Source organism: Dendrobates tinctorius, unplaced genomic scaffold (assembly GCF_039654945.1).
Source record: "Dendrobates tinctorius isolate UK_male_01 unplaced genomic scaffold, ASM3965494v1 ptg000116l, whole genome shotgun sequence".
In the NCBI taxonomy this organism is placed as follows: domain Eukaryota; kingdom Metazoa; phylum Chordata; class Amphibia; order Anura; family Dendrobatidae; genus Dendrobates; species Dendrobates tinctorius.
Window position 1 is genome coordinate 36,162,104 of NW_027361784.1, and position 25,364 is coordinate 36,187,467.

General features: G+C 44.9%; 1 protein-coding gene across 3 annotated transcripts in view; it reads left to right on the forward strand.

Moving 5' to 3' along the window:
- The window catches only part of CCN4 (cellular communication network factor 4), a 171,099-nt gene extending 150,851 nt beyond the window's left edge, over positions 1-20,248 (forward strand). For all 3 annotated transcript variants that reach the window (XM_073590360.1, XM_073590359.1, XM_073590358.1), the window contains exons 2-5: positions 13,373-13,649; positions 14,996-15,253; positions 18,421-18,614; positions 19,490-20,248. In XM_073590360.1, the coding sequence (XP_073446461.1) occupies positions 13,397-13,649; positions 14,996-15,253; positions 18,421-18,614; positions 19,490-19,789 (1,005 nt within the window). In that variant the 5' untranslated portion in view covers positions 13,373-13,396 and the 3' untranslated portion in view covers positions 19,790-20,248. The remainder of the gene's footprint in view (positions 1-13,372; positions 13,650-14,995; positions 15,254-18,420; positions 18,615-19,489) is intronic.
- The last annotated feature ends 5,116 nt before the right edge of the window (positions 20,249-25,364 follow it).

Sequence of the window (25,364 nt, forward strand, 5' to 3'; positions counted from 1 at the left end):
CCATAGTATACTCATATCCTGGATTACGATATTATACCCACATTTTGGATACTTCTTTTGTCTGCGGTGTTACACTATTTGATGCATTTGAAATAAAATAAAAATCCAAAAATTTCACAAAATCTTCAAGATTTTTTGGCAAGATTAATCCACACTTGAGTGCGACTGTTTATCTACTGACCACTGGCTCACAGAGACAGACTTTGACCCAGGATATGTTGCTGATGTTGCGCCAGTGGGAGAAACTAGTCATCAAGAAGGGACTTTTATATCGAAAAGCCGTGTGATGAACAACGTCTGCTACAATATGGCAGGTGATCATGCCCAGAACCAATCTCAGTCAACTAGCTCGGGAAGCCCACGAAAAGGGGGCTCACTTTGGTGCTCAAAAGACTTTGAAATGGTTGCAGCAGATAGTGTACCATCCACGCTTGCACGCTGCTGTGGAAGAAGTTTGCCGAACCTGCCGCCTGTGCGAGCTCGCTAAACCTCCCTCGCAACGAGCCCCGGTGCAGACATTTGTAACATCAGCTCCCCTTGAGCTCCTCACGGTGGACTATCTGACAATAGGTCCTGCTTACCAGGGGTACGAACATTGTTTCGTTATGGTGGATCATTTCACCAAGTTCGCCGTGGTCACCCCCACCCGAGACCAGGCAGCGGAGTCGGCCGCCTATGCGATTTCCAAAAACTTTATCCAAGTGTATGGCTGCCCGCAACGAATACATTCGGACCAAGGAGCGTGCTTCCTAGGAATAGTCATGGAAGAACTACATCATCTCTACGGTATCGATAAGTCTCGGACTACACCATTCCACCCGCAGGGAAACGGAGCCTGCGAACGATTCAATCGGACACTGATCCAAATGTTGCGTACCCTGGAGAGCAACCGAAAGGCCCGCTGGCCTGAATACGTCCCTGAGCTGGTGTGGGTATATAATAACCGGGTGCACCGGGTGGCTGGTTACACCCCCTACTCATTGCTGTTTGGACAGGAAGGCAAACCCTGAGGAACCCCAACCCTGGACCGGAGTACCTTCGTGGGTCCGAAACCACCAGCACCGGCTGCACACCCTCCACCGAATCGTCCATACAAAACTCCGGGAACTAGAACACCCGGGGGGAGCGCTGCCCCCACCAATTGACTTCCAGACTGGGGATCGGGTACTCGTACTAGGTCAACTCCCCCAAAACAAGTTAGAACCACGGTGGGAAGAGAACCCGTACCGAGTGTTGCGCCGGATAAGCCCCGACGGGCCTGTGTATGAAATACAATCCAAAGGAAACGACACACCTCTCACTCGTGTGGTGCACTGTAACATGTTACGGCCTTGTGCATCCACAAAACCTATGCGACCTGAACCAATCCCTCAGGTCCCCGACCCCCCCGCCCACGGTCTGGGACCTGGACGATGAAGAGGACTCCCCAACCGCATCCGCGGGTCACCCAAGTAGTGACACTACAGTGGACTCGGGCATCCCACCAGACTCGACTATCCTACCACCATCCACCACCCCAGAAGACTCCACCATACCCGAACTCCGACGCTCCGAGCGATCAACAGCTGGCAAACCCCCTTAACGTTACGAACAGGACCAGTTCGTATGGCGACAAGGACTGTCATCTCGAAAGACTAATCCGAGTCTACCAAAACCCTCGTCCGAGGACTAGCGAGCATACAGGATGGGGGAGTGTGGGAAGAAGGGCCCCCGCCGAGTGTCCAGGCCGGAACCAAGGGGACCGTCACCCAGGTTCCGGGGGAAACTGTTCCCGGAGGACAGAGTTCGGGACGGACTGTGAAGATGGACAGATGGGCTAGGGGAGGAGCCAGTATAAAAGGGGTGGGGAGTGCTAGTCACGATGAGTCAGCAGAGCGGAACGGAAGCAGCAGGAGCCCGTGGGAGCGACTGAGAGCCAAAGTGACTCACCAGAGCCAGGAGAGACGTTCACCTAGGACATCAGAGGGACGGAGCCCAGACGACCGTCCAAGAGCCGCTGCCCTGCTGCAACTCGTGGCCGTGGCCACCTCGCCCCAGCCAGCGGCCGCCACCTGCCCACCTGCCCACGGCCGCTTGCAGCCGTTGCCGCCTCACTCCAGCCCGCGGCTGCGGCCCGTCTCCCGCCACCCGCAGCCGCCCTGCCCTCACCCGTGGCCGTGGCAAGTCCAGTGCCGTCGGCAGCCACTACTGTCCCGCTCCAGTCCGTTGCAATGGCTGGGCCGTTGCTCGCCGCGGATTCCCCGTCGCAGCTGTTAGCTGCTCAGGTGGCCTGCCTATCGCCACCCCGCATCGCTGCTGCTTGCCCTAGTCCGGGGACTGCGGCCCATCCATCCAAGGACTCCTCTGGGGCCTGTGGTGCCCCGGTGTCACCAGAGCGTCGGGACACTCGAAAACTACATCAACTCTTCAGCAGCTGGGCCTAGCAGCTGCTACGCCGAAGAACCACCATCCAGAATGCCGAGGGACGTCAGGATGGCTAAGTTGACTATATAGTTAAGGACCCGTAGTCGGCCATACTGCGGCCCTATAGTGACCGGCTCTCGCCGGACATAGTCGTGTTCTACTCTGTTCGTGTTTGCTTGTATTGAGCCCCTGCGAGGAAAACCCTTGTTACCCCTTTGGTTGGTCAGGCTACGACTGCGCAAAACACAAGCCGCGGAGACACCATCACATGTTTCTCAATGCAAGCAATCACTAGCCAGGTCTTTCCCCGGGAAGGAACAACCACGGGAAGGGCAGTCTCCAATGAAGGAAACCACCTATGCCAAAACATGGTATCCAACCACAGACAGCTGTGGGTATTGCCCCTCATCAGTGTGGAGTAGGAAACTGGCCAGTAGGAGCAATGCCTAGTAGAAGACTGTGAAAATGAGGATGAATGAACTCATGGAGATCAACATCCAACACTGCGGAGACACCATCACATGTTTCTCAACTCAGTGATTCTAGAGCAATGCCCCCATCCCTTATGGGAAATATGCAAAAACATGCAAAACACAAGCCGCGGAAACACCATCACATGTTTCTCAACGCAAGCAATGACAAGCCAGGTTCCTACTCCACACTGATGAGGGGCAATACCCCGAAACAGCTGTCTGTGGATGGATACCATGTTTTGGCATAGGTGGTTTCCTTCATTGGAGACTGCCCTTCCCGTGGTTGTTCCTTCCCGGGGAAAGACCTGGTTAGTCATTGCTTGCGTTGAGAAACATGTGATGGTGTCTCCGCGGCTTGTGTTTTGCATGTTTTTGCATATTTCCCATAAGGGATGGGGGCATTGCTCTAGAATCACTGCGTTGAGAAACATGTGATGTCTCCGCAGTGTTGGATGTTGATCTCCATGAGTTCATTCATTCTCATTTTTCACAGGCTACGACTGAGGACAGTTTCCTCTAGGCCTATAAAGGTTATTACTAAAAGCACTAAACCGTCTCGCGCCTCGTCACTGCGTCCTGCGTACCTGCTAGTACCACAGCAGCACACGGGCACATGGATGGCACACGGACAAGGACCACGGACCACACCGGTACTGGTTTGTCCTGTACAGGAATCGGCGTTAGGATGGTAGACTGGTGCAGACAGCTCGACCCCTATTCCATGCTGTGACTTCTACTTGAAAGTGAAATCTGCTGCCAGTGTTCCAATAGAAAAACTCTTCTTGTTTCTCGCAGCATCCGATTCATTTCTGTTTTTGCACGTTTCCTGCATTTATTCCAAAGTTTTTCAATATTTTCCAGACTTCTGCTTTCTGTCAGTGAATGGGAACACTTGTTTCCAATCTATAATATGAAGCAATCACATCCGCAGAACAAACTCAGTCCCCAGTGCTGATATTATGTTACAACGTATCAGTGCAGTAACTGAGCTGCAGCAGGAGATACTATGAGGAGAGGGTGAGCGCCACCCGCTTTACACAAACAGTATTGCAGTCTTTTCTCAAAATCTCACTTTTCGGCGGCCTCCAGTGCTATAAAAAGAAAACACGCTTTATAAAAGGCTCTTCACGTTTGATCGGTGGCAATCAGAGACATATAAAGGGCATTTCTATCCTAAAAATAAAAAATGATCAAATATCAGGTATTGAAGAGTTAGAACAGATCCTTAAGTTTAATTACTTAAAGGGATATATTGGCATATTTCCACAAAGTTAAAAATCTTTACAGAAAAACACAGTAATAAAAAACAAATCTGAATGAAATGGAATATTTCCAAGATAATATTTAGCCTCCGTAGTAACAGAAGAGAAGCTTCTGTGAGATGTCTGAAGAAATCTGGAATTTCACACAGGGACATATGGAGAAGAGATCAGGAACGTGGAATGAGAAGATTATTTCATTCATGAAGCTGAAGTCACAGCAATGAGGAGGTTACCGACAATAAAGTTGCAAAAATAGTATGGAATTGTCCAGTCCTCCTTAGCACGTAGTCCAGCCCATGTCCTGATTAGTCTTTAGTTCAGCATTTATTCTCCTTAGTATTTAGTCCAGCCCATGTCCTTCTTAGGTCTTAGTTAAGCATTTATTTTCCTTAGCACTTAGTCCAGCTCATGTCCTTCTTAGGTCTTAGTCTAGCATTTATTCTCCTTAGCACTTAGTCCAGCTCATGTCCATCTTAGGTCTTAGTCCAGCATTTGTTCTACTTAGCTTTAAGTCCAGCCCATGCCCTTCTTAGGTCTCAGTCCAGCATCTATTCTCCTTAGCACTTAGTCCAGCTCATGTCCATCTTAGGTCTTAGTCCAGCATTTGTTCTACTTAGCTTTAAGTCCAGCCCATGCCCTTCTTAGGTCTCAGTCCAGCATCTATTCTCCTTAGTATTTAGTCCAGCTCATGTCCTTCTTAGGTCTTAGTCCAGCATTTATTCTCCTTAGCACTTAGTCCAGCTCATGTCCATCTTAGGTCTTAGTCCAGCATTTGTTCTACTTAGCTTTAAGTCCAGCCCATGCCCTTCTTAGGTCTCAGTCCAGCATCTATTCTCCTTAGCACTTAGTCCAGCTCATGTCCTTCTTAGGTCTTAGTCTAGCATTTATTCTCCTTAGTATTTAGTCCAGCCCATGTCCATCTTAGGTCTTAGTTCAGCATTTATTCTCCTTAGCACTTAGTCCAGCCCATGCCCTTCTTAGGTCTCAGTCCAGCATCTATTCTCCTTAGCACTTAGTCCGGCCCATGTCCTTCTTAGGTTTTAACTCAGCATCTATTCTCCTTAGCACTTAGTCCAGCTCATGTCCTTCTTAGGTCTTAGTCTAGCATTTATTCTCCTTAGTATTTAGTCCAGCCCATGTCCTTCTTAGGTCTTAGTTAAGCATTTATTTTCCTTAGCACTTAGTCCAGCTCATGTCCTTCTTAGGGCTTAGTCTAGCATTTATTCTCCTTAGTATTTAGTCCAGCTCATGTCCTTCTTAGGTCTTAGTCTAGCATTTATTCTCCTTAGCACTTAGTCCAGCTCATGTCCATCTTAGGTCTTAGTCCAGCATTTGTTCTACTTAGCTTTAAGTCCAGCCCATGCCCTTCTTAGGTCTCAGTCCAGCATCTATTCTCCTTAGCACTTAGTCCAGCTCATGTCCTTCTTAGGTCTTAGTCTAGCATTTATTCTCCTTAGTATTTAGTCCAGCCTATGTCCATCTTAGGTCTTAGTTCAGCATTTATTCTCCTTAGCACTTAGTCCAGCCCATGCCCTTCTTAGGTCTCAGTCCAGCATCTATTCTCCTTAGCACTTAGTCCGGCCCATGTCCTTCTTAGGTTTTAACTCAGCATCTATTCTCCTTAGCACTTAGTCCAGCTCATGTCCTTCTTAGGTCTTAGTCTAGCATTTATTCTCCTTAGTATTTAGTCCATCCCATGTCCATCTTAGGTCTTAGTTCAGCATTTATTCTCCTTAGCACTTAGTCCAGCCCATGCCCTTCTTAGGTCTCAGTCCAGCATCTATTCTCCTTAGCACTTAGTCCAGCCCATGGCCTTCTTAGGTCTTAGTCCAGGATTTGTTCTCCTTAGCACTTAGTGCAGCTCATGCCTTCTTAGGTCTTAGTTCAGCATTTATTCTCCTTAACAGTTAGTCCAGCCCATGTCCTACTTAGATCTTAGTCCAGGATTTATTCTCCTTAACACCTAGTCCAGCCCATATCCTTCTTAGGTCTTAGTTCAGCATTTATTCTCCTTAGCACTTAGCCCAACCCATGTCCTTCTTAGGTCAGTCCAGCATTTGTTCTACTTAGCACTTAATCCAGCCCATGCCCTTTTTAGGTCTCAGTCCAGCATTTATTCTCCTTAGCACTTACTCCAACCCATGTCCTTCTTAGGTGTTAGTCCAGCATTTGCTCTCCTTAGCATTTAGTCCAGCCCATGTCCTTCTTAGGTCTTAGTCCAGCATTTATTCTCCTTAGCATTTAGTCCAGCCCATGCCCTTCTTAGGTCTTAGTCCCGCACTTGTTCTCCTTAGCACTTAGATCAGCCCATGTCCTTCTAAGTCTTTAGAACAAGTATTCCATAGTACTTAGCCCAAAGCTTTTCCTCCTTAGTCTATAGAATACATTTGTATTCCTTAGTGCTTAATCCAGAGTTTATACTTCTTAGTATTTAGTTTAGCACTTGTCCTCTTTAATCCTTAGTTCGTCCAGCACTTGTTCTCCTTAGTACATATTCAAGAGCTTATCCTTATTGGTATTTAGTTTAGCTCTTTTCATTCTTAGTCCAGCACTTGTCCTCTTTTGTACATAGCCTAGAGCTTGTCCTTCTTAGTCTTTAGTCCAGCACTTGTTCTTCTTAGTATATAGTCCAGAGCTTGTCCTTCTTAGTCTTTAGTCCATCATTTGTTCTTCTTAGTATATAGTCCAGAGCTTGTACTTTTTAGACTTTAGTCCAGCACTTATCCTTCTTAGTATACACTATAGTCTAGAGCTTGTACTTTTTAGTCTTTAGTCCAGCACTTGTCCTTCTGAGCTTTTACTTTTCAGACTTTAGTCCAGCACTTGTCCTTCTTAGTATATAGTCCAGAACTTGTCCTTCTAAAGGCCCCTTTACATTTAACGATGCACCAGCGATCCCGACCACGGTCAGGATCACTGGTGCATCGCTAAATGGTCGCTAGTGAGTTGCCACACAGGAAGATCTCGCAGCGATGCAGCAGCGATACAGCGGTCGTTACTTACCTTTCAGACGAGGCAATCCTGACGTCCTCCCATCCGCGTCCACACGTCGCTCGTCGGCGCCAGCAGGAAGTCCCCGACGAGAAATGGAGCTGCGCGATCAGTGATGGGCAGCGTGGGAGCCGGTCGGAGGTAAGTATCACACATAGCGATATCGCTGCTGCGTCACCAAATCGGTGATGCTTTAGTGATATTGTTAGCGATATCGCTATGTGTAAAACCCCCTTAAGTCTTTAGAACATGTTTACCTAATTACTTAGCCCATAGATTGTCCTACTTTGTCTTTAGACTAAATTTGATTTTCTTTGTACTTAGTCCAGAGACTATCCTTTTTAGTATTTAGTTGAGCACCTGACCACTTTAATTGTTAGTCCAGCACTTGTTCTTCTTAATATTTAGTCTAAATCTTATCTTCATTAGTTAGTACTTAGTCCAAAGCGTATCCTTCTTAGTATTTAGTTTAGCCCTTGTCCTCCTTTAGCCTTTAGACTAAATTTGTTTTCCTTAGTGCTTAGTCCAGAACTTATCCTTCTTACCATTTAGTTTAGCACTTGTCCTTCTAAATCTTTAATCCGACACTTGTCCTCCTTAGTTGTTAGTCTAGAATTTATGTTCCTTAGGACTCAACCTACAGCTTCTCCTCCTTAGCACTTAGTCCATATTCCCACACATAACATATTATATTTTGCCTTGTGAGTGCTGCTCCATGGACAGCACACAGGTCACCATAAGTTTGCTTAGGATTTGACATGAAGACAAATGATGTCCGGAGAGTTGATGACTCTGAGGGTGATCTGTGAGTGGAACAGGCTGCCAAGAGAGGTCGTGAGTTCTCCTTCAATGGAAGTCTTCAAACAGAGGCTGGACAGACATCTGTCTGTGATGTTTTAGTGACTCCTGCTTTGAGCAGGGGATTGGACACAATGACCCTGGTGGTCCCTTCCAACTCTAACATTCTATCATTCTAGGATTCTATGGTGAGTTCTCCTTCAATGTAAGTCTTCAAACAGAGGCTGGACAGATATCTGTCTGAGATGGTTTAGTGAATCCTGCTTTGAGCAGGGGGTTGGACACGATGACCCAGGAGGTCCCTTCCAACTCTACCATTCTATGATTCTATGATATAATCCTGTGTTTCCACTATCTGAACTCCTTCCATCACAGCTGCTCCTTTATCACTATAGGGTGAATATCCTCATACAATGTGATTGCCAAACACCTGCCTGTCCATAAACGTCCAGAGGTTCCTCCTGTCTGTCTTGCCACATCACACGAGAACATCGGGACATGCACTTCATCACACAAAGAAAGCAATCGTCCATTTTCAGAAATCACCAAACACTACAAAAATGTATCCTTCGAGAGCTGCATTTCTAAGGGTGGATATTGGGCACAATGGGCAAAACTGCAGGACAAGTGACCCAAGTTATTGGTGGCTGTTGAGGTTTATGAGAACTCCTTCTAGAGCTCAGACTTCTATTCTGGATTTAGTGGCGTAGCTTGAGAGGTGCCGGAGCAGCAGTTGCATTAGTTCTGGGTCCGGAGGGAGGTGAAAAGGACTCTTTGCCAGTAATGACACTGGGGTATTATAAAAAGCAACTGGTTTGGGGGCCTGGAACAGATTTGGATTATGACCCAGGAGCTTTGATGGATTGATCTGCCCATAGGCAAGACTTCAATGCCACCTGAGCAGTACAGACGCTGAACCAGCAGAGGGCAGCACTGAGTTTTAAGTTCATTCCCGCTGCATAGCATGGGTTGCAAGGTAAATATTATGCGCCCCCTAATCGGTGAAGTTCCATCCAAAGTCCAATATTGAACTCCTTACCCCCGAAAGACGTTTTTGGATACAATACAGTATATAAAATAACATAGTTTGCTTTTTGACTTTCTATTTTTTTCTGCTTTTTGTTGACATAAAGTTTGAAAAATAAAAAGTTATATCTTGTTGTAATCTATAGTTTTTATTGTTTATTTTTTTTTCTATTTTATTACTCTAACCCTAACCCTAATCATGAATCTAACCCTAATCTAACCATAACACTAGCTCTAGTTATGGATAGATAAAAGTATGTAAAAACATACAATTTGTTTTGCTTTTTATTTACTTTTATTACAGAGCCTTTGTCTCCCTTCTCGCAAAATTATGAGTGAGCAGAGCGACAGAGAGCTGCAGGAGAGTGCAATGATGCACATGATTAACACTGTTGCTGCCTATGCAGAGAGCAGCAGCTGAGATGAGTTTGCCGTCAATTGCTGCGCTCTGCATAGGCAGTGATCAAGATGACTACGCTCACTTCATTATACTGATCACTTTGTCCTCTCGGCGGCCACATACACACTCACTTTGCTCCAAGGTGAAGCTGCGGGAGGACAAAATTTAGCTCTCCCATAGAATTTGGCACCATTTTTGTGGCCCTCCCGACGCTACGCCACCGGAAACTGACAGAATTTAGAATGCAGCTCTGGATGTAACTAGAGCAGAGCACAGATCATCAGCATCACTTAGTATCAGTATTTCAGGAGGTATATCACTTGTTTCATTTTTACATAGGACTTCACATGATTACAATTCATCACAAATGATAAACAGTGCAGGTACTGGATGTAGCAGAGCTGAGCGTGCGTGCGTGATCTGCTGCTTTCCTACTGTATTATGTTACATTACAAGTAAGAAATAAATGCAATGACAAACCCAGCTCTGCTACATCTGCACCACGCACCTATCTTTTATCTTGGCGCTATTTGGCCGCCCTGTTAGATTCCGGCTGCGGTTCTGAGATTTGGCAGCTGTGTGGAGTGGACGGTCTGCCTGGACTGCACTGCACCGCTGGATGGCCCCCGCTCCATTGTCTGGCGATGTCAGGATCGTATGATCGCGTCAGTGATTCCTGATGACATCAGGTGTGAGGAATGTACAGGACGAGGAACATGACTGTACAGTGTGTACTGATTGTACATAGGAGGGGAATACAGCCCCCCAGCTGTGCCGGACCACCGAGAGCATCGCGGGGTGGAAACGTAACCTTCAGATAGATGACTGACATATAATAACCGAAAGATATGAACCGTGATAGAACCCGATGTGCTTGCAGCGTGGAAGCGCACGTTCACACTGGCCACTGAGCAGATAAAAACATAATAATAAAATACCCTGCAGTAAATAAACAGCATAGTGCATGAAAATAATTCACAGTACTTAGTTAACATGTTTTTTGATAAAAAAAAAAAAGTGAGAACAGGGCCGTATGGGGGCTTATTTTTTGCGTGCCGATCTGACGTTTTTATTGATATAATTTTGGAGCAGAGACGATCTTTTGATCGCCCGTTATTGCATTTTATTGCAATGTTGCAGCGACCAAAAAAACTTCTGGCGTTTTGATTTTTTTTCTTGTTACGCCGTTTACCGATTGGATTAGTTTTTTTTATATATTGACTAGCTATGAACCCGTTCTACGCCCGGGTGACGAGCATTTTTATTGGTATATGGTCTCCCATCCTGGTATGTGCTGCCCCCCTCCTGTACTGGTTTGCATGGGACCCCTGATCCCTATCCTGGTATGCATGGTACCCCTCATCCCTATCCTTGTATGCATGGTACCCCTCATCCCTATCCTGGTATGCATGGTCCCCTCATCCCTATTCTGGTATACATGGTACCCCTGATCCCTATCCTGGTATGCATGGCACCCCTCATCCCTGACCTGGTATGCATGGTACCCCTGATCCCTATCCTGGTATGCATGGTCCCCTCATCCCTATTCTGGTATACATGGTACCCCTGATCCCTATCCTGGTATGCATGGTACCCCTGATCCCTAACCTGGTATGCATGGTCCCCTCATCCCTATCCTGGTATGCATGGTACCCCTGATCCCTAACCTGGTATGCATGGTACCCCTGATCCCTATCCTGGTTTGCATGGCACCCCTCATCCCTATCCTTGTATGCATGGTACCCCTCATCCCTATTCTGGTATACATGGTACCCCTGATCCCTATCCTGGTATGCATGGTCCCCTCATCCCTATCCTGGTTTGCATGGCACCCCTCATCCCTATCCTGGTATGCATGGCACCCTTCATCCCTATCCTGATATGCATGGCACCCTTCATCCCTATCCTGATATGCATGGTACCCCTGATCCCTATCCTGGTATGCATGGTACCCCCATCCCTATCCTGGTATACATGGTACCCCTGATCCCTATCCTGGTATACATGGTACCCCTGATCCCTATCCTGGTATGCATGGTACCCCTGATCCCTATCTTGGTATGCATGGTCCCTTCATCCCTCAATCCTGGTATGCATGGTACTCCCTTATCCATATACTGTTGTTCATGGTTCCCGCACCCCCCAATCCTGGTATACATCGTACTCCCTTATCCTTATCATGGTATGCATGGTCCTCTCACCCCCCTATCCTGGTATGCACCCCACCACCACCATTGTCCTTTCCACCACTACCGTCATTGCTTTCTCTCCCACCACCCCCATCATTGTCCTTTCCACCACAACCATCATTGTCTTCTCCCGCACCACCCCATCATTGCTTCCTCCCCCACCACCCCCATCATTGCTTCCTCCCCCACCACCCCCATTGTCCTTTCCACCACCTTCAACATTGATTTCTCCCCCAGCACCCCCATCATTGCTCTCTCCATCATCCACATCATTGCCAATCTCCAATACACACACACATGCAGACAGACAGGTAGACACACAGCACCACTCACCCCTCCGCACGTTCCCCGCAGCCGCAGCACATCCTGGCAGCACCTTCCTCGTGGGCAGCTTTCTCTCTGCGCTGTGTCAGATAGGAAGCGCTGGGCAGGACGTCATCGGATCCCTGCAGCTCCGCTCCGCTGCCAAGTTGCAGGGATCCGCTCCATGCCCGCCGATTGCCCTCAGGGTTAGCCGTCCTGCAGGGGCCCACCACCGGAGCCCCCATGCAGCTGCACTGGCTTTACATACGGGCAGTGTTATCCTCAGCCTGCGGACAACACTGCCCACTATTACAGTGAAATGAATATTCACTCCTCTTCACACCCATGGGGCATGGGAAAGCATGAATATTCATTTCGCTTTAGCAGCGGGGACAGGCTCCTGTCTTCAGCTGCTGCTCGCTGGCACCAGGCGGGCCCCCCTGACTCAAGGGCCCCATAGCAGCTGGGTGTGCCGCCATTAGCGGTTTTCCGGTTTTCCGGTTTTCCGGTGGGGCAGTTTGACCCTGCCTGTCAAGCAATCCTGCTTAGGATGATAAGGAGTCTGTTGTAAACTCTTCCTGAAAGGTCACGAACTATAAATCTAAAAGAAAATCCCAGTGGCCAATATGAAAACTACAAGATTACTAATTTTGTTTTTTATATTAAAATTGTGATATGAAATAAAAAAAGTCAAATATTTATAAAAAAAAAAATATATGGGTCCTATTTTAATTTTGCATTTATGAAAAAAACTGTCTGAATGAGAAAAGGAAATCCGAGAAGACCTAATCCTTCTCACGGCTGATGTGTGCTCTCTGGACAATTCTCTGTAGGTTAAATGGCCTCTGTCATTTCAAAAAACTTTGTAAGACTCAATAGTAGCAGGGAATATAAGAAACGTTATCATATAACTTTTATCTCTCCACTTATAATCCACTTCCTCTCATCCCCCTGCCTCTTGAACTCATGAATTACTCTGAAATTCTCTGAAAGTGCTGCTTTATGTCACCCTTGAGCTGGATTCACAGCCATACTGCTAAGTGCTGCTGAAAAATGTCCTCCGTGCTGCTGCATCTTCTGAACATTTACTACATAGAAGCAGAAGAGCAGGAATACACACAGAGGATGTTGTTTTCTTGTAAGTGTTTCATATCACCACTGAGCTGGATTCACAGCCATACTGTTAAGCGTTGCTGAATAATGTCCTCCATGCTGCTGCAGCTTCTGAACATTTACTACATAGAAGCAGGAGAACAGGAATACACACAGAGGGTGTTGTCTTCTTGTAACTGTTTTATATTACCACTGAGCTGGAATCACATCCATACTGCTAAGTGCTGCTGAATAATGTCCTCCATGCTGCTGCAGCTTCTGAAAATTTACTACAGAGGCAGGGGAGCAGGAAAACCTGTAGCTGTGAGAAGTATCAGGTCTGCTCTGTTTTTTTTGCTCAACACCATGTTCTTTATGCTACATTTTGTTTGCCTTGTTTTTTTTATTACATCTTTTATATGTCTTTAATTCCAGGTCCTGTTACAAAACACCACCACAATGCCACCTGTCCTTGCTGTCTCAGAAGAGTACACTAGGACTCAGTATTGCAAATGGCCGTGCGAGTGCCCTCCAGACAAACCCGTGTGCAAACCCGGTGTCAGCCTGGTCACTGATGGTTGCGACTGCTGTAAAACGTGCGCAAAACAATTGTGGGAAAACTGTACGGAGGCAGATACATGCGACACACACAAGGGACTGTACTGTGACTACAGCAGGGACGCGCCTAGGTACGAAGTAGGTGTCTGTGGACGTAAGTATCTCATACACTTATTAATATTTCTTTCCTAAGTGGCGCTAGTATACTGCTCTACCACTCCGTGACAGTTCTTTACTCCTTAGTATGATTTCTGGGCATATTTGCTCCTTAAATTGCCAATTCCGACTTGTAAAATTGTTACCTGGACTCAACGTCTACATCTGTCAATCAAATGATATCAATTCTTGTTTTGTGACCTCAGATTGGAGCCTACCAAATACTGTGGTGGCCGATAATAATTCATTAAGGAGTCTGTCAAAGATCAGGATAGAGACGCTGTGTCCGTCAGGTGAAAAGTTAGGGAATATAGTGTTCAGTTCTCAAAAAAGAGACTAATTTCTGCAATCGAAGGTCATCTGCCATTGATTGGGATATCCGATCTTAGAGCTACATTTTATAGAGCAGGAGGAGCTGTGCAGATTGATATATGGGTCGATAGGAAAACATTCAGTATAGCCAATCTGAATGATTAGAAATTCCTGCTTGCTCTGGGCTTAGGAGTCGGAAAGGCGGAGCTAGTCACGCCCCTTGGACTTAGAATCCCAGAGCGAGCAGGAATTCAAATCAATTAATTACTGAAGGTTATACTGAATCTTTTCCCATAAACTCATATATCATTCTTCTCAGCTCCTCCAGCTCTATAACAACGTGACGTATTGGCATCTTTATTCAGTACCTATAAGAATACATAATTTATGGAATATTGACATAACTGTAGCACTAATGTGTACTAAACAAACCCTAAAAAAATGAATGATATTGTTCTAGCACCCTGCAACCACCACTAGGAGGAGCTTACTACATATTGATTATACATTTGACCCAAAAGAGTTGTCCTATCATAGGCAACCACTCTTAACATGCAGCATTCAGGGTAATCAACTGATTACATTGTGTTCCGAAAATGGAACCCCAGTCAGCTGCTTTCTCTTGCAAAACCATAGCCAGCCTGTCATATTCAGATAAATAGCTGCCCTTATAATCAGGCCACCACAACTGGAGCTATTCCTACAAAGTATTCTGGCTCATAGAGATGGTCCTGGGGAGTGGGACTCTCCCTTTAAGATCTCCATTTGCCATAATAACGTAAATGAACATAGGGCTTTATGTGTAAACCCTTTTACTACAGCACAGTATGCAGTAATCTCATGAGCTCCATCTAGTGGTGACAGCATGAGGCCAGAAAGGTATTATTTTACTGTATGTCTATACAGATTATTTGTTACCCTATTTTAACCCCTTATTCATTGTGTATGGGCACAGTAGTGGTGCTGAGAATACAGATGGGTGACAATAATTATAAACCATGGTCTTTCTTGGTTTCTGTTGTGTATTTGCAGAGATGACTGGAGTCGGTTGTCTGCTCAATGGTGTGCGGTACGTCAATGGCCAGAGCTTCCAGCCAAATTGCAAATTCAACTGCTCTTGCCTGAATGGGGATATAGGTTGCGTCCCGCTCTGCATGAACTCCCGCCCCCCTCTGGTGTGGTGTCAGAACCCTAAACGTGTAAAAATGGCAGGAAAATGTTGTGAGCAATGGATATGTGATGATTCAAAGAGGTTTAGGAAAGCATCTCCAAGGCACATTGCTTCTCCAGGTTTGTTCGGGAATTAAGTGGGTTTAAAGTTTATTATTTAGTTTTCACGCTACAACATACGGTAATTGTGTTTTCAATACTAACTATTATGCAATACCCTATGTGGCCACATGGCGTGCTGTCCTGCAGATCTGTGTCCATGATCAGCACGGACCAGAAAGCACTTTCATTCAAGCACATATACAGTTGTGCTCAAAAGTTTACATACCCGGCAGAATTTTTGCTTTCTTGGCCTTTTTTCAGAGAATATTAATGATAGCATCAAAACTTTTTCTCCACTCATGGTTAGTGGTTGGGTGAAGCCATTTATTGTCAAACTACTGTGTTTTCTCTTTTTAAATTATAATGACAACTCAAAACATCCAAATGACCCTGATCAGAAGTTCACATACCCTGGTGATTTTGGCCTGACAACATGCACAGAAGTTGATACAAATGGGTTTGAATGGCTACTAAAGGTAACATCCTCACCTGTGACCTGTTTACTTGTAATCAGTGTGTGTGCATAAAAACTGAGTAAGTTTCTGGGATCCAGACAGACTCTTGCATCTTTCATCCAGCCACTGACATTTCTGGATTGTGAGTCATAGGGAAAGCAAAAGAATTGTCAAGGGATCTATGGGAAAATGTAGTTGAACTGTATAAAACAGGAAAGGGATACAAAAAGATATGCAAGGAATTGATAATGCCAGTCAGCAGCGTTCAAACTGTGATTAATAAATGGAAAATCAGGGGCTCTGTAAAAACAAAACCACTGTCAGGTAGACCAACAAAGATGTTGTCCACAACTGTCAGGAAAATTGTTTGGGATGCAAAGAAAAACCCAGAAATAACATCAGATGAAATACTGGACTCTCTGAAAACTAGCGGTGTGGCTGTTTCAAGATGCACAATAAGGAGGCAATTGTAAAATATGGGCTGCATGCTCGAGTCACCAGAAGAAAGCCATTACTGTGCAAATGCCACAAAGTATCTCGACTACAATACCCAAAACAGAACAGAGACAAGCCTCAAAACTTGTGGAACAAGGTAATTTGGAGTGATGAGACCAAAATTGGACTTTTTGGTCACAACCTTAAATGTTACATTGGGAGAGAGGTCAACAAGGCCTATGATGAAAGGAACACCATTCCTACTGTTAAGCACGGAGGTGGGTCACTGATGTTTTGGGGATATATGAGCTAAAAGGCACAGGAAACTTGGTCAAAGTTGAAGGAAAGATGAATGCAGCACGTTATCAGCAAATACTGGAGGCACATTTGCAATCATCAGCCCTGAAGCTGCGCATGGGACGTACTTGGATGTTCCAACATGACAATGATCCAAAACACAAGATCAAGTTGACCTGTCATTGGCTATAACAGAACAAAGTGAAGGTTCTGGAGTGACTATCTCAGTCTCCTGACCTCAATATCATTGAGCCACTCTGGGGAGATCTCAAGAGTGCAGATAATGCTAGAGAGCCCAGGAACTTACAGGAACTGGAGGCTTTTTGCCAAGAAGAGTGGGCAGCTTTACCATCTGAGAAAATAAAGAACCTCATCCACAACTACCACAAAAGACTTGAAGCTGTCATTGATGTTAGAGGGGGCAATACACGGTATTAAGAAATGGGGTATGTGAACTTTTGATCAGAGTCATTAGGATGTTTTGGGTTGTCATTATGATTTAAAAAGAGAAAACACAGTAGTTTGATAATAAATGGCTTCACCCAATCACTAACCACGAGAGGAGAAAATGTTTTGGTGTTATCATTCATATTCTCTGAAAAAAAGGCCAAGAAAGCAAAAATTCTGCCGGGGTATGTAAACTTTTGAGCACAACTGTATAGGAAAGTCTACAGCTCCACCTAGTGGTGATAACATTTAGTGCAGCTTTCAAAAACCAGAAATCAGTACATATTCTTATTTCTAATACAATTTGTAAACAAACTTCCTGTTTGTGGCACATTAGTATATGGGAGGGGAAAACTTTTCAAGATGGGTGGTGACCATGGCGGCCATTTTGAAGTCGACCATTTTGGATGCAACTTTATTTTTTTCAGTGGGAAGAGGGTCATGCGACACATCAGACTTATTGAGAATTTCACATAAAAAACAATGGTGTGCTTGGTTTTAACGTAACTTTATTTTTTCATGAGTTATTTACAAGTTTATGACCACTTATAAAATGTGTTCAACGTGCTGCCCATTGTGTTGGATTGTCAATGCAGCCCTCTTCTCCCACTCTTGACACACTGATAGCAACACCACAGAAGAAATGCTAGCACAGGCTTCCAGTATCCATTGTTTCAGATGCTGCACATCTCGTATCTTCACAGCATAGACAAATGCCGTCAGATGACCCCAAAGATAAAAGTCTAAGGGGGTCAGATCGAGAGACCTTGGTGGCCAATCAGCTGGCCCACGGCGACCAATCCACTTTCCAGGAAACTGATCATGTAGGAATGCTCGGACCTGACACCCATAATTGATGGTATGGTGTGGTATATGGGGTACAAAGATAGTGGGGCCATTCTTCATCAATGGAAACCTCAATACCACTGGATATCTGAAATTGCTCCATGATGATGATGATGATGTGTTGACCTCTTTATGCACTGAAGATGGCACGTTCCCTGAGTTTTTCCAGCAAGATGGTGCACCACCACATTATGGTGTCAGGTCCGAGCATTCCTACAAGGAATCTGACCCCCTTAGACTAGCATTTCCTCTGTGGTGTTGCTATCAGTGTGTCAAGAGTGGGAGAAGAGGGTCGCATTGACAATCCAACACAATGGGCAGCACGTTGAACACATTTTATAAGTGATCATAAACTTGTAAATAACTCATAAAATAATAAAGTTACATTAAAGCCAAGCACACCATTGTTTTTCTTGTGAAATTCTCAATAAGTTTGATGTGTTACATGACCCTCTTCCCATTGGAAAAAAGTTGGATCCAAAATGGCCGACTTCAAAATGGCCGCCATGGTCACCACCCATCTTGAAAAGTTTCCCCCTCCCATATACTAATGTGCCACAAACAGGAAGTTGATATCACCAACCATTCCCATTGTATTTAGGTGTATCCATATAAATGCCCCACCCTGTATATCTAGACATTTATTGTATAAGTAGTATTAATATTAACAGCGGTAGTCATATGATTTTTCTTCCCGTGTTTCAGTTTATGGAGAGGAAAGTGAATCCTGGCACAATAACTGCATTATCCAGACCACTCCGTGGAGCCCGTGCACCAAGACGTGCGGTATGGGAATATCTACACGGATATCCAACGATAACGACAAGTGTAAACTGCTCAAGGAAAGTCGTCTCTGTAACATGAGACCCTGTGAGGTGGACATAACGCAGCATTTCAGGGTATGGTATAATTATAGGCAACACTGTACATAGGGATAGAAAAACAAGGCTTCTTACTTCTAGAAACAGTGCCTGACCTGTATGGAGTGAATGAAGATGTGCTGCAATACCACACACAACCTGTGTTGTAAGAGCCATATTTTTTTTTTAATCCTGTATATCTCCTATAAAGGGAACCTGTCACTTTGAAATTTCGGCATCTCGTGTAGTCACATACTTAAAGAGGACCTGTCACTTGCTATAAATGATACATGTATTACCTGGTGTAAATGCCGCCGTTCTCCCGAATCCGGCGACGTTTTTCTTTTGTTCCTACGCCTCTCCAGTCCTGAGATATGGTCCCTTCTATTTTGTATATAAACTTACTCTTTTTACCAAGTGGGTGTGATCTTAAACCCTTTTTTGTGGGCGTTTTCTTGTGGACCACGCCCAGCTGGCTTAAAAAAGCCTAGACTTATATAAAGGAAAGACGTGGCCATAACTCAGGAATGGAAACTCTCAGGAAGAAAAGAAAAACATCGCCGGATTCAGGAGAACAACGAGATTTACATCAATTTAAAAAAATTACATATTTATGGAAAGGGCTGGTCCTCCTTAAAGGGATTGCCCAACTTAAAAAAAAAAACCCATCAAAGAGCAGGGATAATTCTTAATTAATTAAAGAAGCTCTACTCATTGCCTTTAACTGCTGTGTTTCCATTGTTGGCCACTGGCGTGGTCTCCGGTAGGACAGGATGCATGGGATGATGTCCCGTTCTGCTGCAGCCAATCACTGCAGTCAGCAGTTAGAAGAATGAATCCCTTGGTCTGTGCTTAAGTTAGAGATCCCCTTTAAATGAAAATTCACATTAATATTTTTTCTTTCTCCCCCCCAGCCTGGTAAAAAATGTCTGGCAGTTTACCGGGAAACCGAAGCGAAAAATTTAACTATTTCTGGCTGCGTGAGTAAGAAAGCGTACAGACCCAAATACTGCGGCGTGTGCTCAGACCACAGGTGCTGCACCCCCTACAAGTCCAAGACTATCCATGTCCAGTTTGATTGCCCGGATGGGTCGGGGGTCTCCTGGAACGTCATGTGGATCAACGCTTGTTTTTGTAACCTGAACTGTCGGCGACCGAATGACATTTTTGCAGACCTGGAAAGTTACCACGATTATACGGAAATTATAAACTGAGGAAGACTCGGACGTCCCGCCCCCGAGGAGCCACAGACGTTAATGTTGATATTGGTGCTATACCTGTAAAGTGCATTATTATTGAGTCTCAGGGTGAGATATGACTTATAATCCGCTGCTTAACTTATTACTATTCCCTTTAAAGACACATCGCACTTCTATATGAAGATACTAAGATAAGAGAAGAAACGCTCCCTCCTTCATCCTTCTCTTATCTCCATATATTGTAAGTCCAGTGTTTCACTCTTTCCGAGAGTAAGTACCGACATCATGGTTGCCAACTCAGACTTTCCAGTGTGACAGTAAATAGAGCGCCCCATACCCCCCCAAATGATGTCTGTGGAATTAATGGCGCTGTATAAGTGAGTAAAATAAATGATACCCCCCATCTCCAAAATCCTATCCCAATATGTAGTAGGTGTAATAATAATAATATCAGTACATACATACAATTAGAAATGTGGCATAGTTTTTCTGATTAGCTATTCTGTTAGCTATTCTTCCCATCTCCAAGATCCTATCCCAATAAGTAGTAAGTGTAATATTAATAATATAAGCAAATACCTCCAATTAGAAATGTAGCATAAGTTCTTCTGATTATCTATGTCGCTTACCCCATGTGCAGGGCATTGCAGTAGCTTAGGTATCCATGGTTATGACCACTCATAGTTATAGTTATTTAGCTGTTAGTGGTCATAACCATGGGTACTTAAGCTACTGCAATGCCCTGCACATGGGGTAAGCGACATAGCTAATCAGAAGAACTATGCTACATTTCTAATTGGAGGTATTTGCTTATATTATTAATATTACACTTACTACTTATTGGGATAGGATCTTGGAGATGGGAAGAATAGCTAACAGAATAGCTAATCAGAAGAACTATGCTACATTTCTAATTAAAGGTATTTGCTTATATTATTAATATTACACTTATTACGTATTGGGATAGGATCTTGGAGATGGGAAGAATATGTAATCTGCATCTCTGCAATATATAAGGGGCATCCACATATCAATAAGGAGGCCACACAGGCACAGGCATATATACCACAGAGACCATGCCGTCAAGCCCTTGGTGAGAAGAAGCCCAGTCCAGGCTGTAGAATGATGGAAGATATGCAAAAGTAGTCAGTAAACCTTGTTGTCAATGATTTAGAGGAAGAAAGTGCAGGACGTTTTGGGATTCAGCAATGCGACCCCCCCATTCTAACTTATGTAACTCTGTCTTCCCGCATATTTAAGCGGAACTTGTCACGTTGTACATGCCGCCTGATCTGCGGTCAGCGTGGTATAAAAAAGGAGAAGCTGAGCGGAATGATATACTGTAGAGGTTTGTTGGAAAAAATTCAGTATAACTTGTATTTCATTCATTAAAATCCCTGGTGTTTGATGTCAGTCAATTGGGCGGTGCTATTCACTGATTGACAGCTATCACTGCCTGCACAGACATGTAGAGAAGGCTAAACATACAAAAGGATGGCTAACACCACTTCCAGGATCAAGGAGATGCAAGCTCAAAGTCCAAAGACCCAGTTGGACCTCAGGAATCCCAGAAAAATGAAGAAGAGCAGCATCCAATCCAGGTGAAAGAATATGCAAAAGTTTATTTTGCCATGAGAATATACAACGTTTCGACCAGCATGCTTGAAAAAGACCATCTGATGGTCGAAACGTTGTATATTCTCATGGCAAGATAAACTTTTGCATATTCTTTCACCTGGATTGGATGCTGCTCTTCTTCATTTTTCTGGGATGTAGAGAAGGCTGTCAATCACTGAGTAGAACTCCTCCCACTGGACTCAAATCAAACACCAGGGATTTTAATGAACAAAATACAAGATATACTGAACAATAGACAATCACTACTTGCGCCCTTTAGTGAAACGTCCACTTGCCATGACGTTTCCCGTGCAGATATTTGCAGGGAAGACACACACGCTGTCTCCCCTGCTACCATGAGCCCTAATATAATAACATCATTAATAAAAGTGTTAAAAAGAAATATGTATACAATTTGGAGTAAAAAAAGCCTCATAAATTAGCAAGAAAAATGTAGTCAATACACAAGATAATTCCACCCCAGTACCCTAAGAGCAAAGGCTGTGGCTAGATAATAATTTAACTAAGTACCCTAATAATCCTGACATGCAATACACTGCCTAAATAACTGCTGCTTGAGGTCCGGATGGGGTGGGTTGACCATCTGCCCCTTGTTACCCTCCATAAAATTCGGCCCTTAGATTTTCTTACTTTGGAAATTATTTTCAGAAGTTGGCAACTAAGAACTAAATATGTGTCAATAACTTTATGTTAATTAATTTAAATAAAAAATATCTATTTTGTTTGACTCCTTGTGTTGATGCAATTGGGGTTTCGGAAATGGAGGCTCAGTTGGACTCATGGTTGCAGGAGATCTAAGTGGGGCAGATTTCCCTTTCTGGAGTTAATATTAATATACAGGGTATATTTTCAGTGCGTCAAGACTCGAGAGTGAAACTTGTGACTCTTTTAGATTTCGACCAATTTTCTAGTCTGTCATTAGGCCATAAATGCTGATGATTTTAAGGGGGACTTTAGAAATATGTATGCAGTGGGCGCCATCTACTGGTTCTTCATGGAGTTGCTAGACCATGTTCCTGGACAGTGAGACACAGCCATTACACAGTACACAGCAGGGACACATGTATAAGATTATCTCAGCACAGGAACATTACTTTGTTATCTGTAGAAAAAAAAAAAACAATTTAGAATTACTGTATTTCCTAGGCAATTTCGTAAAACCTGAATTTTTTTGTGATCCTGCAAGAAGGTTCAAAACGACTGTTCTCCTAACCGTCTTACAAGCCAGACTGGTCCTTTATTTTGTGAGTGTCCTGCCACCCCACCTGCACTTATGCACCTGCACCCGCACCCGAGTGAAATTGCAGCATGTTGCGATTTGCACCGACACTCAGCCGAGTCTTGGCTCACTTGCACCTATCATCTGAGTGAGGTGCGATATACGGTGACGCCGCCAATGGAGGAGAAATTAGTTTCTCCACCTCCTCTGCAGCTGTGCTCCGATCCGCATGACACTCGGCTCCCGCTCGCAGGGTCATTAGCATATCGCATCCACTGCCATACGCAAGTGTGAGCCCGGCCTAGAAGAGATTATTCCCTTCTCTCTGGGGCAGTTGCAGAGGGCATGTGGAAGAGGTAAATGGAAAGCGGGCGCAGTGGAAGAAGTGGTGTGTTGTCTTTGTGAGGGTACGTTCACATTTTAACAGGGGTGTGTAGACTTTCTATATCCACTGCACATAGAAATGGTTGACAAGAGGATATAATAAAAAATATTCAGATATTTCATCCAGAAAATTGGGGAGAACTTTTTTCTCACTTGTCATCTGTTTTCTTTTACAGCAGCATGTATTACGGTAATCTTTTACAGGACCAATTACAGCTTCTTATGTTACAGGACTGCAATGTAGTCGTAAAAAAATGGATCCTACGCTATGTCTCTGTATGGCGTCGGACTGCTCCTCCACACTGTCCCATGGAATAACTTTTGTTCAAGTGCGGTCTGCGGTCAGATACCGGCTATTCTTCTGCAGCGGGTATCCTCAGGTCACACATGCTCAGTAGATACTGGCTGTTCTTCTGCAGCGGGTATTCTCAGTTTGCACATTCTCAGTAGATACCGGCTATTCTTCTGCAGCGGGTATCCTCAGATCACACATGCTCAGTAGATACCGGCTGTTCTTCTGCAGCGGGTATCCTCAGGTCACACATGCTCAGTAGATACTGGCTATTCCTCTGCAGCGGGTATCCTCAGGTCACACATGCTCAGTAGATACTGGCTATTCTTCTGCAGCAGGTATTCTCAGGTCACACATGCTCAGTAGATACCGGCTATTCTTCTGCAGCGGGTATCCTCAGGTCACACATGCTCAGTAGATACTGGCTATTCTTCTGCAGCGGGTATTCTCAGTTTGCACATTCTCAGTAGATACCGGCTATTCTTCTGCAGCGGGTACCCTCAGATCACACATGCTCAGTAGATACCGGCTGTTCTTCTGCAGCGGGTATCCTCAGGTCACACATGCTCAGTAGATACTGGCTATTCCTCTGCAGCGGGTATCCTCAGGTCACACATGCTCAGTAGATACTGGCTATTCTTCTGCAGCAGGTATTCTCAGGTCACACATGCTCAGTAGATACCGGCTATTCTTCTGCAGCGGGTATCCTCAGGTCACACATGCTCAGTAGATACTGGCTATTCTTCTGCAGCGGGTATTCTCAGTTTGCACATTCTCAGTAGATACCGGCTATTCTTCTGCAGCGGGTATCCTCAGATCACACATGCTCAGTAGATACCGGCTGTTCTTCTGCAGCGGGTATCCTCAGGTCACACATGCTCAGTAGATACTGGCTATTCTTCTGCAGCGGGTATCCTCAGGTCACACATGCTCAGTAGATACTGGCTATTCTTCTGCAGCGGGTATTCTCAGGTCACACATGCTCAGTAGATACTGGCTATTCTTCTGCAGCGGGTATCCTCAGGTCACACATGCTCAGTAGATACTGGCTATTCTTCTGCAGCGGGTATTCTCAGTTTGCACATTCTCAGTAGATACCGGCTATTCTTCTGCAGCGGGTATCCTCAGATCACACATGCTCAGTAGATACAGGCTGTTCTTCTGCAGCGGGTCTCTTCAGGTCGCACATGCTCAGTAGATACTGGCTATTCTTCTGCAGCGGGTATCCTCAGATCACACATGCTCAGTAGATACCGGCTGTTCTTCTGCAGCGGGTCTCTTCAGGTCGCACATGCTCAGTAGATACTGGCTAGTCTTCTGCAGCGGGTATCCTCAAGTCACACATGCTCAGCAGATACTGGCTATTCTTGTGCAGTGGGTATCTTCAGGTCACACATGCTCAGTAGATACCGGCTATTCTTCTGCATCAGATATCCTCAAGTCACACATGCTCAGTAGATACGGGCTATTATTCTGCAGCAGGAATCCTCAGATCACACATGCTCAGTACACACTGGCTATTCTTCTGCAGCGGGTATCCTCAGGTCGCACATGCTCAGTAGATACTGGCTATTCTTCTGCAGAGGGTATCCTCAGGTCACACATGCTCAGTAGATACCGGATATTCTTGTGCAGTGGGTATCTTCACTTCACAAATGCTCAGTAGATACCGGCTATTCTTCTGCTGTGGGTATCCTCAGGTTGCACATGCTCAGAAGATACCAGTTATTCTTCTGCAGAGGATATCCTTAGGTCACACATGCTCAGGAGATACCGGCTATTCTTCTGCAGCAGGTATCCTCAGGTCGCACATGCACAGTAGATACCGGCTATACTTGTGCAGTGGGTATCGTCAGGTCACAAATGCTCAGTAGATACCGGCTATTCTTCTGCAGCGGGTATCCTCAGGTTGCACATGCTCAGTAGACACCGGTTATTCTTCTGCAGCGGGTTTCCTCATGTTGCCCATGGTCAGGAGATACCGGCTATTCTGCAGCGGATATTTTCAGATCACAAATGCTCAGTAGATACCGGCTATTCTTCTGCAGCTGGTATCC